The sequence below is a fragment of the Lepidochelys kempii genome, chromosome 7 (assembly GCF_965140285.1).
Source record: "Lepidochelys kempii isolate rLepKem1 chromosome 7, rLepKem1.hap1, whole genome shotgun sequence".
Taxonomy (NCBI): domain Eukaryota; kingdom Metazoa; phylum Chordata; order Testudines; family Cheloniidae; genus Lepidochelys; species Lepidochelys kempii.
Genome location: NC_136386.1, coordinates 125,285,546 through 125,300,554, shown reverse-complemented (window position 1 = coordinate 125,300,554; position 15,009 = coordinate 125,285,546). Strand labels below are relative to the sequence as shown.

The 15,009-nt window shown below is 51.3% G+C and overlaps 1 protein-coding gene across 1 annotated transcript in view; it reads left to right on the top strand.

The window, feature by feature from the left end:
• HPSE2 (heparanase 2 (inactive)) overlaps positions 1-15,009 on the top strand; it is a 272,331-nt gene that overhangs the window by 160,704 nt on the left and 96,618 nt on the right. The window contains exons 4-5 of the mRNA XM_073354666.1: positions 12,046-12,219; positions 14,607-14,778. Coding sequence (XP_073210767.1) covers positions 12,046-12,219; positions 14,607-14,778 — 346 coding nt within the window. The remainder of the gene's footprint in view (positions 1-12,045; positions 12,220-14,606; positions 14,779-15,009) is intronic.

Genomic DNA, 15,009 nt, shown 5'->3' with positions numbered 1-15,009 from the left:
AAACATCACTATTGTTTGTTATGTGTATTGTGGTAGTGTCTGAAAGCCCCAGTCATGGGCTAGGGCCCCGGTGTGCAAGGGGCAGGACAAGCACAGAACAGAAAAATGGTCCTTGCTTGCAATCTAGGTCTAAGAGAAAAGACGACAGGCGGCTGCAGCCAGCAAGCTGATTGTGACAAGGCTACAGTGGGACAGTACTGGTCAGCACGAGTCTCGGCATGCCAGAAGCCAACCTGTTGTCAAGATTTTTGTAGGCATCACAGCAAACACACCTTTCCAAGAGAGATTTGAAGGAGGACAAGGAGGTGGCTTTGTGGATGTTTACAGGGGGCTCAGCCCCTGTGTGAAGGGCAGCATGGAAAAGAGTTCAGAGGGGCTTGCTTGAAAACTTTACAAGTGGGCAACGGACCTGGAACCACTGGCAGAGCACAGATGGGAGCTGACATCGCAAAACCAGGAGTTGCCTATGGAGCGATGCAGAGAGAGGTGACGTGGTCAAAGTGCTGAGCCAGGAAAATGATCGTGGCAGCAGCATTGTGAACGGATGTGAGTGTGCCAAGATCGCCTTTTTCAAGGCCAGAGAGAAAGCGGCTGCAGTAATTGAGACAGGAGGGACCATTGTGATCATCTAGCCTGACCTCCTGTGTAACACAAGCTACAGAACTGCCCTAAAATAATTCCTAGAGCAGATCTTTTTCTTTAAAAATCCAATCTTGATTCAAAAATTGCCAGTGATGGAGAATCCACCACAACTCTTGATAAATTGTGCCAATGGTTAATTACTGTCACTGTTAAAACTTTATGCCTTATTTCCAGTGTGAATTTGTCTAACTTCAACTTCTAGCCACTGGATTGTCTGAGACCTTTCTCTGCTAGACTGAAGAGTCCGTTATTAAATATATGTTCCCCAGGTAGGTACCTGTAGACTTTAATCAAGTCACTCCTTAACCTTCTCTTTGTGAAGCTAAATAGATTGAGCTCCGTGAGTCTATCACTGTAATAAAGGCAGGTTTTCTAATCCTTTAATCATCCTTGTGGCTCTTCTCTGAACCCTCTCCAATTTATCAACATGCGTCCTGAGTTGTGGTCATGAGAACGGGACACAGGATTCCAGAAGCGGTTGCACCAAATACAGGAGTAAACTAACCTCTCTACTCCTACTTGAGATTGCCCTGTTTATGCATCCCAGGATGGGATTAGCTTGTTTGGCCACGGCAGCACACTGGGAGCTCATGTTCAGATGCATATCCACCACGACCCCCCGAATCCTTTCAGAGTCATGCTTCTCAGGATAGAGTCCCTATGGTCTTTCTTCCTAGATGTATACAATTACAGTTAGCTGCACTCACTCATACATTTGTTTGTGCCCAGTTTACCAAGCAATCCAGATCACTCTGTACAGTGACTTGTCCTCTTCATACTTTACCACTTCCCCAATTTTTGTTATCTGCAAACTGATTTGTTATTGCTGATTTTATGTTTTCTCCCAGGTCATCAGTATAAATGTTAAGTAGCGTAGGGCCAAGAACCGATCACGGCAGGACCCCACTAGAAACACACCCACTTGGTGATGATTCCCCAAAATGATTAGAGCCTGGATGAGACTTTTAGCTGCATTGGTAGAGGAAAAGGGCCAGATTCTAGAATTATTCAGGAAGAATCAGCAAGGTGTAGGATTTGGATATCAGGATCTAGAGAGGGGTCTGAGTTGAAAATGACACTCAGGTTATGGGCCTGAGTAAGAGGCAGGATGGTGGGGTTGTCCACAGTGATCGAGACAGGAGATGGCAGGGAGGGTTTGTTGGGGAAGGAGACCAAGAACTTTGCTTTAGTCATGTTGAACTTGAGGTGACAGCTAGACACCCAGAGAGACAGGCCAAGATTCTGGTTTGGACAGAAGGAGACAGGTCTGGAGTAGAGAGGTGGATCTTTGCATCCTCTGCATGGAGTTGGTAGTTGAATGTGTGTTTGCAGATGAGATTACCCACAGATAAGGTGGAGAGGGGGAAGAGACGGGGACCAAGGACAGAGCCCTGTGGGACCCCCAGTGATAGTTGATGAGGGGTGGGGAGAGGAGGAGGATCCTATCTATCTTCAGGACTTATATGGTCCCCCTCAGCGTAGTCTCTGAGCACCTCACAATGTTTAATGTATTTATTCTCCTAACACCCCTGGGAGCAGGGCAGGGCTATCGATGGGGAACTGGGGCACAGGAAGTCTGAGGCGAAGCAAGGAATTGAGTCCAGGTCTCTCAGGTTTTAGGCTAGCATCTTGATGACTAGAGCATCTGAAGAACACATTGAAGCTGCTACTGGAGAGGTAAAAGGAGAATGAGGAGAAGACAGAGGCAGGAGGCCAAGGGAGGATTAGCTCTTGAGGAGAAGAAGAGTGTGGTCAATGGTGTTGAAAGCAGCCAACAGCTCAGGGAGGATGAGGAGGGAATCAAGGAGAGGTCATAGAGCCTTAGGCTCCGATGCTGCCAATGTTTGTGCAGTGTTGGAAGTGTGTAAGCATTCGCAGGATCAGGGTCTTCGCAGCAGAGAAAGATGGAGAGAACTGCTGTAAATCCTATGGGCATGGGATGGTTGGACACTGAGTGGGAGATGAGTCAGCATAGACTTGACAGTGTAAGTGTAACACCGATAGACCCCAGTCGCCAGGATTGAACCTGGGACCTCTGGAGCTTAGTGCATGAGCCTCTACCGCATGAACTGAAAGCCAGCTGCCTGTTAGTTAAGGCTGTAGAGCAGACTCATAATCTCTCTCTCTCTAAGAGGTCTTGCTGCCACTAGATGGGACAGAACCCCACATCCAGGAGGTATGCGGGTAACATAAGCAGCACGCATGACTGTGTTTGCTTAGGGCAAACACTTGAGGAGAATGATGAGTAAGGCCACGAGGCATGGGTGAGAGGTCTTCTGCTGTTGCTTTTGTGAAGACATCCTTGGAATCACAGGTTGGAACTTGAGAAAAATCCCCTGTCCCCTAGCAACCTGGATGGTGCTGGAGGACAGGCACCAGTGGAAAGCCCCCCAAATAGTTTGTTTTTTACAAAAGTGACACTGGGTCGGGGGAAGGGAGACAAACAGAAAGCCGCCCCCTGCTGCCACACCCCTCCCCCCCTTTCCAATGCTGTTTGCAATACATGGTGATCCCTTCCAACCACAACCATTGGACAAAGTGGAGAAATGGTCTGAAATAAATAGAGTGAAATTCAATAAGGACAAATGCAAAGTACTCCACTTAGGAAGGAATATGGGGGTCATAGTGGATCACAAGCTAAATATGAGTCAACAGTGTAACGCTGTTGCAAAAAAAGCGAACATTGTTCTGGGATGTATTAGCGGGAGTGTTGTAAGCAAGACACGAAAAGTAATTCTTCCGCTCTACTCCACGCTGATTAGGCTTCAGTATTGAGTATTGTGTCCAGTTCTGGGCATCACATTTCAGGAAGGATGTGGACAAATTGGAGAAAGTCCAGAGAAGAGCAACAAAAATGATGAAAGGTCTAGAAAACGTGACCTATGAGGTAAGATTGAAAAAATTGGGTTTGTTTAGTCTGAAGAAGAGAAGACTGAGAGGGGACATAACAGTTTTCAAGTACATAAAAGGTTGTTACAAGGAGGAGGGAGAAGAACTGTTGTTCTTGACCTCTGAGGATAGGACAAGAAGCAATGGGCTTAAATTGCAGCAAGGGCAGTTTAGGTTGGACATTAGGAAAAAATTTCTAACTGTCAGGGTGGTTAAGCACTGGGATAAATTGCCCAGGGAGGTTGTGGAATCTCCATCATTGGGGATTTTTAAGAGCAGGTTGGACAAACACCTGTTAGGGATGGTCTAGATAATACTTAGTCCTGCCTTGAGTGCAGGGGATTGGACTAGGCGACCTCTCAAGGTCCCTTGTCCTATGATTCTATGTTTGGGAAAGCGTGGTTGTGTGACCCAGATTTCACCAAACAGAGCAGATTATTTGTTGAATTGTTTGCGGTTTAAGGGCTAGCACTGAAAACTTCCCTCATTTCCCATAGGTACCCTGTGTGATATCACTCTCCTGAAGGTAACAGAGGCAGCAAGGGAGCAGATGCTGCAAGCATCTGGGTACAGACCTGGTCCTTATGCTGCAATGTTGTGGGGGGGGGGGGGGGGATAGTTCAGTGGTTTGAGCATTGGCCTGCTAAACCCAGGGTTGTGAGTTCAATCCTTGAGGGGGCCATTTAGGGATATGGGGCAAAAATTGGGGATTGGTCCTGCTTTTTGAGCAGGGGGTTGGAGTAGATGACCTCCTGAGGTCCCTTCCAACCCTGATATTCTATGATGCCAGAAGAGTTAATAGTGGAGTGGCATGGGAAAGTGTCCTACTGTGGTGAATGAAATAAGGCAGCCCTTCCCAGAAACCTTCTGCAAAGGATTGCAGAGTACCTCCATGAAAGCTTCCTGGAGAGCTCCCTGGAGGATTCCCGGGCCATCCCGTGCCCATAAACAGTCTTCTTTGGAGAGCACCCTCTGCGTAGCTGGAGTGGCCCACGATACCTCCTCTTTTGTTCAGATTCAACATAAAAAATAAGAACAGGTAACCTTAGATCCCTCTAAGCTGCGCAGCCGGGCAGCTGCCTATTAAGCCCTGTGCAGGGGCTCAGGACTGCTGCGGGGAGAGATGCCTCTCCCACAGCACGGACCTGCCGCGGCGGGGAGAGGTGCCCCTCCCCGCCGGCCCCAGCACGGACCTGCCCCGGACTTGCCACGGCCCCGGGAGAGGAGCCCCTCCCCCGACCCAGGTCCGCTGGAGCTGCCTTGGCCGGGGAGCAGCACCTCTCCCCCGGCCTCAAGCTGCTGCAGTGAGAGAGGAGTGGGGGGAGTCCTCTCTCCCCACCACAGCCCTGGGGGAGCCTGCACCCCAAACCCCTCATCCCCAGCCCCACCCCAGAGCCTGTACCACCCCAACCCTCTGCCCCAGCCTTGACCCCCCTTCCGCACCCCAACCCCCTCATCCCTGGCCTCACCCCAGAGCCTGCACACTCCCCACACACCCCAACCCTCTACCCCAGCCCTGAGCCCCCTCCCACACTCTGAACCCCTTGGCACCCGCCCCACCACATGCATTTTGTTATATGCACCACTATGAAGGTGATGTGTCACACACAACAAAATTCATTCCGCACATGGACATTAAAAAATTAGAGGGAACACTGCATGTAACCCCTACAGTTTGATGGGAAATGTGTACTCAGCAGAGTCTTGTCCATTTCTAATGTCAGAACCTGGGGCTCCATCTTGGTTTGCCCTGTTTGCTAGTCGCTTGCTTCTCAATATCGTGCAGAGCTGGCGTATGACCTCATAGAAAGGTAATGATCAGGAAACTTGGCAGGAGACAGCACAGGCATCCAACGTGGCCAAGAGGCTCAGCCAATAAGCTAGTTGAGCTTTAGTCAGGGCTCTCTTTCCCGCTGCAATGCTGAGAAGCTAGTGGCAGTTTGTGGGCAGATATTCCATCTGTGATCTTCCAGAATGAACTCCTGCAGCTGCAGGGTATCAGCTTTGAGGAAATAAATTAACAAGCAGAGCTCACATTCACAAGTTGGCACAGTGGATAGCTGGGCATTCGGCTGGCTAATTGCCAGGAGGCCTAGACTCAATCCCCCTCCTTATATTCTTCGTTCGTCGAGCTCAGAGGAGGAAATCAGAAAAATATTGCCCATTGTTTTCTTAGTTAACTTCTAATCTTGAAAATCTGATGGAAACACTGAGAAGTAGCAGGGCACAGTGATATGATAGCCAGCTTGGGTGCTCTTTTATTGCCACTGTGTCTGTCAAACACTCTTCAGCCAGCCTGGCGGGCATTTTATGGCAATAAAAATATGCATGGCAATAGAATGCTCAGCTGGGGTTTTGTGAATTTAAACATTTTCAAAATTATACACCATAATTCACAATAAATACATATTTGGGAAGGACACCTAAGTTTCCCCATCTAAGTAACAGCCCTTTTTGCTTCTTGAGGATTCACAAGGGGCTGGTCTACCCTGAAAACTTACACCAGAATATCTCCGACTCAGGGGTGTGACACATCCGCGGCCCTGAGAGATAGAGCCATGCTGGCCTAACCCCCTGTGGAGACAGCGCTAGCTGGACAGAAGGATTCTTTGGTTGACCTAGCTGCCACCTCTCAGGAGGTGGATGAACCACAGAGATAGGAGGACCTCTCCCACGGTGTGTGTGACCTGTTCTTGTTGAGAGTGACTGGTTTTCACACCTCTACTGATCAGAGCTTTACACAATTTTAAAATGTTTAGAAATGTAAATTGACCCACAATGGGCTCCAGGCATAGGTGGAGGGAGGGAGCTGCAGGAGGCCGAGGGGGTCGGTAAACTGATGGACATACATTTGGAGGTTGGAGGCGGGGTGGCATGCAGCTCTGCACATGGGCATGGGGACTTGAGCGGGGGAGGGCAGAACCAGGAGGTGGGATCAAAATGAAAAAGAACTAGATTATAAAATTCCATCCCTTGTTCCAGGGACCAGGTTCTAGTAACTCAAAGAGTCTCCCAAATAACAGGAAATGGATTGTGTCTATTTCCAATTCAACTGACCCATTGTGGCAGGTGAAGAATTCATTCTTCCCAGCACACGCAATGGGTGCAGCGTGCTGATAATGAATGAAGCTGGAGTTTTAGCGTTTCTCTGTAGGCTGCTTTAGCCAACTTTAGCATTACATCATCAGTGCGGGAACGAGGGTCCAGAGCAGAGGGCTGTCTGCTGGAGTCCTCAGGCTTCTCAGTGCACCTTCAGGCTTCTTTCCCTCACTCATTTCATACCCAGGAAACACAATAGTGATCTCCATGGTTACATTAATTCTCCTGGTGCCTGTGCACTCACAGGTGGGATCTTCTGACCCCTGAACATGGTTCCCAGCTCCCCAGCCAGCCCCTCGCGGCCAGCCATCCCTCCGGCTCCTGCACAATTGTTCCAGCTCTCTGCATCTTAAAAGCACATGACTCCTTCCTGGTGCCTTCCTCTTTAACGTTCCTTTTACTCTGTGGTTCTGAGCGTATGTTAGGGGGGAGCCTTGGGGGCTGTTCTCCAGGCCTCGCATTTCCCTACCCTGCGCGCCTTGGCATCCGAGGGCTTTTCAGAGATGATATGCTTTCTGTCAGGCTGTGGGGGAGGCAAGAGGAAATGGTCGCTCCTGCTCCCTGCACATTCACAGAACAGCCTGCACCAAATCCTAGCACTTAGCTGATAACTTTCCAAAGAGAAAGAACCCAGTAAATGGCCCAATTAAAATAGACACAAGAGGAAAATGCGAGTGAGCGCTGGAGTGTTGGCGAGGCGGCTAGGCTCTGTGGGAAGTGCTCCATGTGTGTCTGCCAGTACCTGTTACTCGAAGGGCTCTGACATTCTCCAGACTTCCCTGCAGGGATAGCAGCACCTGATTCCACTTAAAACTTGCCCGTGTGTCTCCCCCCAGCCCTACACCTCACCCTAGAAAGCACAGAGTGTGGAGAGAATGAGGATGTAATTAGCTGGGAAAAACTTCCCAGGACTTCCGTCAAAGTATTTCACAGCCACACTTGGATACCGTGAACACACAAACAACATGCACAGAGCAAGCGGCATGCGGCTGAGAGCGGTGCTCGGCTGCTGGCTTGTCCTCTGCCCAGTTTGCAACTTTCACATGCACCAAAATTGCTGTGCTTGCCATGCGCCCACGAACGACGACCTGAGGAGGACGGTAAATTCACCCCAGGGAAGCGAGGAAGCAGTTTGCTCCATAAATATTTCCACAGAACAAACATGCTGCAGCCTGTGTCTATTTAGCATCTGCTGACCTCTTTTCTCCTCTGTGGCTGTGGCTGTTTTCTCCAGTTCCCTGCCCCCATCCCGTTCTGTGCGAGATGGGACAGCAGGCCCTGCTTGCAGGATGTTTTTCAGTGTCTCAGATTTATGGTTGTCTGTGTCAGATTTAGTAGGTGTAGGACTCCTGAGAAAGCGGTGGCCTGTGTGCAGAAATGGTGAAGGAGGGGCTGAAGGAAGAGGCTGCTCCGAGACAATCCGTCATGCACTCACCATCACTTAGAAGCTACTCGGAGAAGGGTATCGATTCGAGGAACTATACACAGAAAATCCCAAAGCCTCTGACAGCAGGCTCTGTGCTGCCAGAGCCCAGACGGGGCTGCTGGCGCCCTCTGGTGTGAGGAGACCCCGGTTTTAGATGAGGAAAGCAGATCGCCTTCCTCTCCAACGCAGCACGGCAGGGTGGTGAAGGCTTGTGTCACCCAGTCTGACCCAGAGCACAGTCTTTGGGGCACAGTATTGCAGGAGGTGCCAACCTGAATGGCCTGCGCTGCACATTCTGTGTTTCAGCTTAATTCTTGCCAGGGCTGAGCCCTGGCTGGCACCTCTGGGCTTGGCAGTCCACAGTCCTGGCACCTGTGCTCTGGCACATCAGCTATGAAAGTAAAAAAAATTGCTTGAGCCCCAGCACCTAATTGCTTGAGTCCCGGCACCTCTTTAATTACAAATTAAGCCCTGCCCCCAGCACTGTGGCTTCTGGGTGTGGCATCCCTCATACCATGGATATGCTTCATCATGTCTCTTCTAGCAACGTTTGTTTTATTATGAAGACCATGATCGTGGTTCCAAAATGAAGGTTACACCAGGATTGTCTTTTCAGTGGGACCTTTGTGGTCTTCTAAATCGGTTTGCACGTGACTATTTTGAGGGGAAGGTACCAGGAGTGATAGTTCTCAGCATGCCTGGTGTCCCTGCAGTGCCCATGTGCTGGAATTTCTGTCCCTAAGCTACAGGCTGGAAACAAATCTTTTTTTACAGATTTCAGGCGGGGTATCCCTCTTTTTCCAAACATGTTTGTAGAACACGGCCATGAAATTTCACACCCTCAAAGAAACACACTGTTTGGTGACTACGAACATTGTCTAGGAGAACAACATATCAAACCTGAAGAATGAATGACAGCGTTCCCGGTCAGCCCTGGTCAGACTGTTTAGTTGTTGTTGATTGTCTGGAGGTAGGGTGGTGTCACCCAATATGACCCATAGCACTTGTGAGTGGGGTGGGGCGGGAGAGTTGACGGGGGATGGAAGTAGCTGTATGCGGGATTCTCTTACTAACTTGGCTAGGGGAGTGCAACAGGGTTCTCTGCGCTGGAGCACGGCACTTCGGAAGCCTGAACTCAGACGTTTGAACCACAGAGAACCACATTAGTGTTAAACTTAAAACCAAAACAGACCTGTCCTCAGCCATTCCCCCAGGCAGCCAGGTGGCAGAGCATTTGGGGCAGTGCCAGGGCTGGGGCAATGCCAGGGCTAGCCCATTGGAGGCCGTAGCAGGAATATTTCTCCCCACCCCCAAACACATACTAATAATTAATGGGGGGGGGCCTTGAGCTGCTTGGGGCCCTCAATAGTTGTTGAGTCTGCTTACGCCTAGCGCCGGCTCTGAGGTGGTGTTTGAAAGACTGGAGCCATGCCTTTGAGAGGCTCCCAGAGTGAACACCTGGCAGAAGCTCATTCAACCTGGGAGGGGAGCGGCTGCATTTTGTGTCAGCTGAAGTTTTCTGTTGCTTTCCAAGGCAGCCCCAGTGCAGTGTGTGCAGGAGCCGAGCCTGGGTACGACCCAGCTGGGCAAAGCATGGGGAGGTGCATCGCAGAGGAAAGGTTGCAGCATCCTGGCCAATAATGGCTGCTTTTGAAGCCACCTCTCTATCTGGTGGTCTAGGTGCAGCGACTCCCCAGGCATGGTCCTTGGTTCGATGCAATTGTGAAGCGTGCCCAGACTTCAGGGTCTAGGAGGAGTTTTGCCCAGTTTAAAAGGTCACATGCATTTACCTGATTGTAGGTGTGTAGCGGGTTCGTGGTGGTTCCTCCCACTCTGGCTCACTACATCCGTGGGCAGGGAATAAGCAAAGTCTGGTGTGAGGATCTAGGGCTCTGGTGGCAGGGTGGAGTGGACTCACAGCCTGAAGGGGCTCTGGCTTTCAGGCCAGGCAGGCTATAACGATGCTGGTTCTGGAGGGACCCAACAGGAGAGTGCCAATTCAGGACAAATTGCTTAGAACAGGGCAGTTACAGCCCAAGGCTGGGGTTTCTATGCACACCAAGGCAAACCAAACCAGCCAAACAGAGCAGACTTTGGTTTCACCCCACTGGCTAACCACAAGTCACACAAGCAATCCCCTTAGACACTCCAGTTTCCCAGTATCTCCACCAGTGCCACCTCATTATGGGGACAGATGGTTATGAAAACCAATACCCCAGTAAAAGAGAAAAGGTTCTCTCGATCCCAAAGGACCAAGCCCCAGACCCAGGTCAATATACAAATCAGATCTTACCCACCAATCACGCTGTTGCCAATCCTTTAGCATCTAAAATCTAAAGGTTTATTCATAAAAGGAAAAAGATAGAGATGAGAGCTAGAATTGGTTAAATGGAATCAATGACACACAGCAATGGCAAAGTTCTTGGTTCAGGCTTGTTGCAATGATGGAATAAGCTGCAGGTTCAAATCAAGTCTCTGGAGAACATCCCCAGCTGGGGTGGGTCATCAGACCTTTGTGTAGAGTTTCCGTTTGTAGCAAAGTCCCTCCAGAGGTCAGAAGCAGGATTGAAGACAAGATGGAGGAGCTGCAGCAGGTTTTTATAGTCTCTTGCCATGTGGTCTCTGCTTTCTTTGTCCCAAGGACAAGCTGCCCATCCCACGGCCTGGAAACACCTCAGAGTTCTGTCCATAGGCAGGTCCCTGCACACCTTGCTGAGTCGCAAGGCATGTCTGCCTTCTCTCAATGGGTCAGTTGTGTAGCTGATGGTCCTTAATGGGCCATCAAGCTGGCCAGGCAGAGCTGACACCAACTTGTCTGGGGTGTCCCCCAGAAGCAGAGCATAAGTTTGAAAAACAGACAGTACAGAGCCAAAACTTATAACTTTAAATACAAAAATGATACACGCAAACAGATCGCATAATCCTAACCAGCAAACCATAACCTCGTCTTAGACACCTCATTTGACCCCCTTTATACAAGATTTGGTGCCACTCCAGGACCTTGGTTGCAATCATGTTCTATATGGTCCCAGTTCAAGTCAATAATGTCACACAGGCTCTAGGTAGTCTGTGTGCTCTGGCCCTTGGGCAGCGCAGAGCAGTAAAGGTTTAGGGGCTCAGGCTCTTGGGCAGGGAAAAGCACCAAACAGTCTAGGAAGCGCAGGCTGGGTAGCGCACAAAGCAGTCTAGGTGCTCATCCCGCAGGCAGGGCAGAGCAGTGAACAGTCTAGGGGCCCAGGCCCTTGGCAGCACAGAGCAGTCAGGGTCTAGCATCCTAGTTCTGGCGGACAGTAGAGTAACACAGGCCTCCTGGCCCAAGGTGAGGTGGCTGCCACCCCAGGGGTGGCCCGGCAGTGGGTCACCCGGACCCACCCTACTGCACTGGGTCCCAGCCCAGCCCTAACAGTGGCAGAGTGCGTCGCACTGGGTCAGCAGGGAATCCAGCTGCAACACGCTGACCGGGTTTCAGGCAGCAACGCCGCCGGACTGGAGTCGACTGTCCTTGGCCCACTTTGTACCCTCGCCGCGCGGTGCCCCCGGATCTGTGGGTCCTCCATCTCCCCAGGGTAGGTAGCCAGCGGCAGGCCAAGCGACTCCTCAGTGTATGGGTCAGCTGGCAGCTCCAGCAGCTCTGGCCAGTCCTCAGCTTGGCGGGGCTCCCCTTCGGTCCAGCCTCGGGAGCAGGCAGAAGGCATCCATCTCCTCCAGCAGCTGCAGCCCAGCTGAGCTCGAGGACCCATCCTTTACACTTCCTGTCTCGCCTCTTAGCTTCCTGAGGGAGGGGCGGGCATGGCCTGGCTCTGCCCACCTGGGCTCTGAGCATGGTTTCTCCTGCTCTGGCTCAGTGGGAGGCCACTTCAGCTCACTACGAGGTGCCACAGGTCAGCATTTGACATCAGAGGCAGAGCTGACGGACAGGAGCAGAGGGTCTGGAACGCCTGGTACTTTTCTTTCATTTGAGTTACAAGCTGGTTTTCGTTTCTTCCCAGCCAGGTCTCTAGACAAACTCTATAACTTCGCCGACTGCTCTGGCCTCCACCTGATCTTTGCGCTGAATGCCCTGCGCCGAAATCCAAATAACTCCTGGAACAGCTCCAATGCACTCAGCCTGCTGAAGTACAGTGCCAGCAAGAAATACAACATCTCCTGGGAGCTAGGCAACGGTGAGTGTGTCTGGCCAGCTCGCCTGCAGCTCCTCAGAGTGTCGCTCGCTGTGGCAGGAAGGGAAGGGTCAGTTCCCCCTTCGTACCGAACACTTGCAGGACGCTTTGCCCTTAGCCATTCAGAGGGGACTGAAAGGACCCTGCTGTGAGGAAGTGCGCACTGTTGGAGACCCAGCTAGCTTCAGAAGGGCATCTCTGTAACGTCCGTGTAATGGGCTCCTGTCTGAACGCTCCTGTCTGCTGGTATTTCACGATCAGAAACGCTTCCACACAGCTCACTGCCTGTCACAGCGGGGTGTGCCATGGGAGTGCAGACAAGCCACGGCGTGGGCCGGCGGGGCAGAAAGGACAGTTGCGATAACTAGCTACAGGAGACGCAGCGAAGGAAACAGGGGCGCTGGAATAATGTGTACAGTGGGGGTGCCGAGAGCCATTGAACCAAACTGTAAATCCTGTATCTAATGGAAGCCACTCCGGCACCCCCAGTTCCAGCCCCTGTGCCCATTAGCCCTCAGCTGGCCCCAGGTTGCCAGGGTGGAAAGGAGTAGTAAGGCCACCTCTCCGCCTTCTTCCCAGTTCAGGAAAACCTGCAGATTGAACCCCAGGCTGGGGAAGGGCGGCGAGGGGAGCTCACAGCACCCATTTATTCCTATATCCCTCCTGCCTCTCTGGCCTGCTCCACATTTAAAACTGACGCTGGCCGAGCTGTGTCGGACAGGGCGTGAAACCCGCACCCACCAGCGACACAGCAGTTCTGATACAACCCCGGTGATACCAGAGTGCTTCTGTTGGCACCGTCTACGTCCACACTTAAACCAGGGGCTCTCAGCCTTTCCAGACTGCAGCAGCTCCTCACTTAACGTCGTCCCAGTAAACGTTCTTAGGTCGCTACGCCATTAGAGAACATGCTCCTTTAAAGTCCTGCAATGTTCCCTTATAACGTTGTTTGGCTCCCCTGTTCTGACTGCCCAGTGCTCCTGCCAGGGAGCGGAGTCGGGGCACAGGGGCTTGCCTGCTCCCCGGCTGGAATGCCAGACAGGCAGAGCGGGGCAAGGCCTCATGCCCCCACCCTGCTACGCCCCTGCCTCCACCAAGCTTCACAATCATCATTGGTAAGTACAGTATTAAATTGTTTCTTTAAAATTATTTAAAACTTATACTGTATATGTATATAATGTCTTTTGTCTCGTGAAAAAAATTTCCCTGGAACCTAACCCCCCCACATTTACATTAATTCTTATGGGGAAATTGGATTCACTTAACATTGTTTCACTTAAAGTTGCATTTTTCAAGAACATAACTAGGATGTTAAGTGAGGAGTTTCTGTACTGTACCCTTTTAGGAGGCTGATTTGTCTTGAGTACCCCCCAATTTTCACCTCACTCAAAAATGATTTGCTTCCAAAATCAGGCATAAAAATGCAGACGTGTCCTAGCACACTGGTACTGAAGAGCGGCTTAGGTTCTCCTTTTTACCATATCATTGTAAAATAAATCAACTGGATTAGAAACACTGTAGGTACATGTCAGCGTACAGTGTATGGGGCAGAATGAACCAGTCCTGGTCTGCATGAAGCCTCAGTTTGTACGGACTCTGCTAGTGCTTGATGTAGCCTGCTGTAAAACTAGGCAAATCTCTAGCTGAGTTGATGTGCCCCCTGGAAGAGCTCTGTATACCCCAGGGGTACATGTACCCTGCTTGAGAACCACTGACTTAAACCACTCGCTAGCGTGCGGGGAGGGTTTCCATTGCTGGAGTGAATCCACCTTGCCGAGGGGCAGTGGCGAGGGTGCCCTCGTGCTGTCTGTATGGTGGTTAGGTCGGCTTAGCGGCACTGCTCAGGAGAGTGGCTTTTTCACACTCCTGAGTAACATAGCTGGGTCGACCTCATATTTAAGTGTAGCCCTGGCCATAGCTAATGTCGTTTGGATGGTGGTGTTCCTCCAGCATAGAAAATCTCCTTCTGTCAGCATACGCTGTGGGCGGGTCTGCACTGAAAAGGTATGTCAGCGTAGCTTCTCCCAGGGCTGTGAAAATCCCTGAGCCCCCGGAGAGACATTGTTAAGCCAAGCTAAGCCCTGGTGTAGACAGCACGAGATGGACAGAATCCTGCCTCTCGGGGAGGTGGGTTACCTGCATGGACTGGAGCTCCCACCCAGTGCTGTGGGAAGTGTCTGCACCGAAGCCCTGCAGAGCTGGGGCTGTGGCCCTGGGGTGTTTTCAGTAGAGACCTCGCCTGTGTTTACACTAGTGGGCTCTGCCAGCTAGGTGCTGCAGTATAAACAGCCGGGAGGTCCCCTGCTGTGGCTCTTTGTTGGGTGGGGTGCATGAGCTGGGTGACCTTCTCCAGAAGGGCTGAGCGGGCTTGTTGATGTTTATTTTCCCAGAACCCAACAACTATCGGACATTGACTGGCCGTACCGTGAATGGCAGTCAGCTGGGGAAGGACTATATCCAGCTGAAGAGCCTGCTGCAGCTTATCCGCACCTACACCAGAGCCAGCCTCTATGGGCCCAACATTGGGCGGCCCAGAAAGAACGTCATCACTCTCCTGGAGGGGTAAGTGATGCGGGTTAGATCCCAGGTCCTCAAATCTCCCCTCACCAAGGCTGATGGAGGCCAAACAAGTCCAAGTCCCACCCCTGCAGATGCACTGAGTCTCTTGCTGGGCAAGCTTGGTGCACTGCTGTTTGTCACTCCGTGTAATGGCGCGAAGGAGGCCAAGGGTCCCCGCGTGGTAAAGAACGTCTGGAGTGGGGGCATGGTGGCCCAGAATCCACGGGGAGCAGA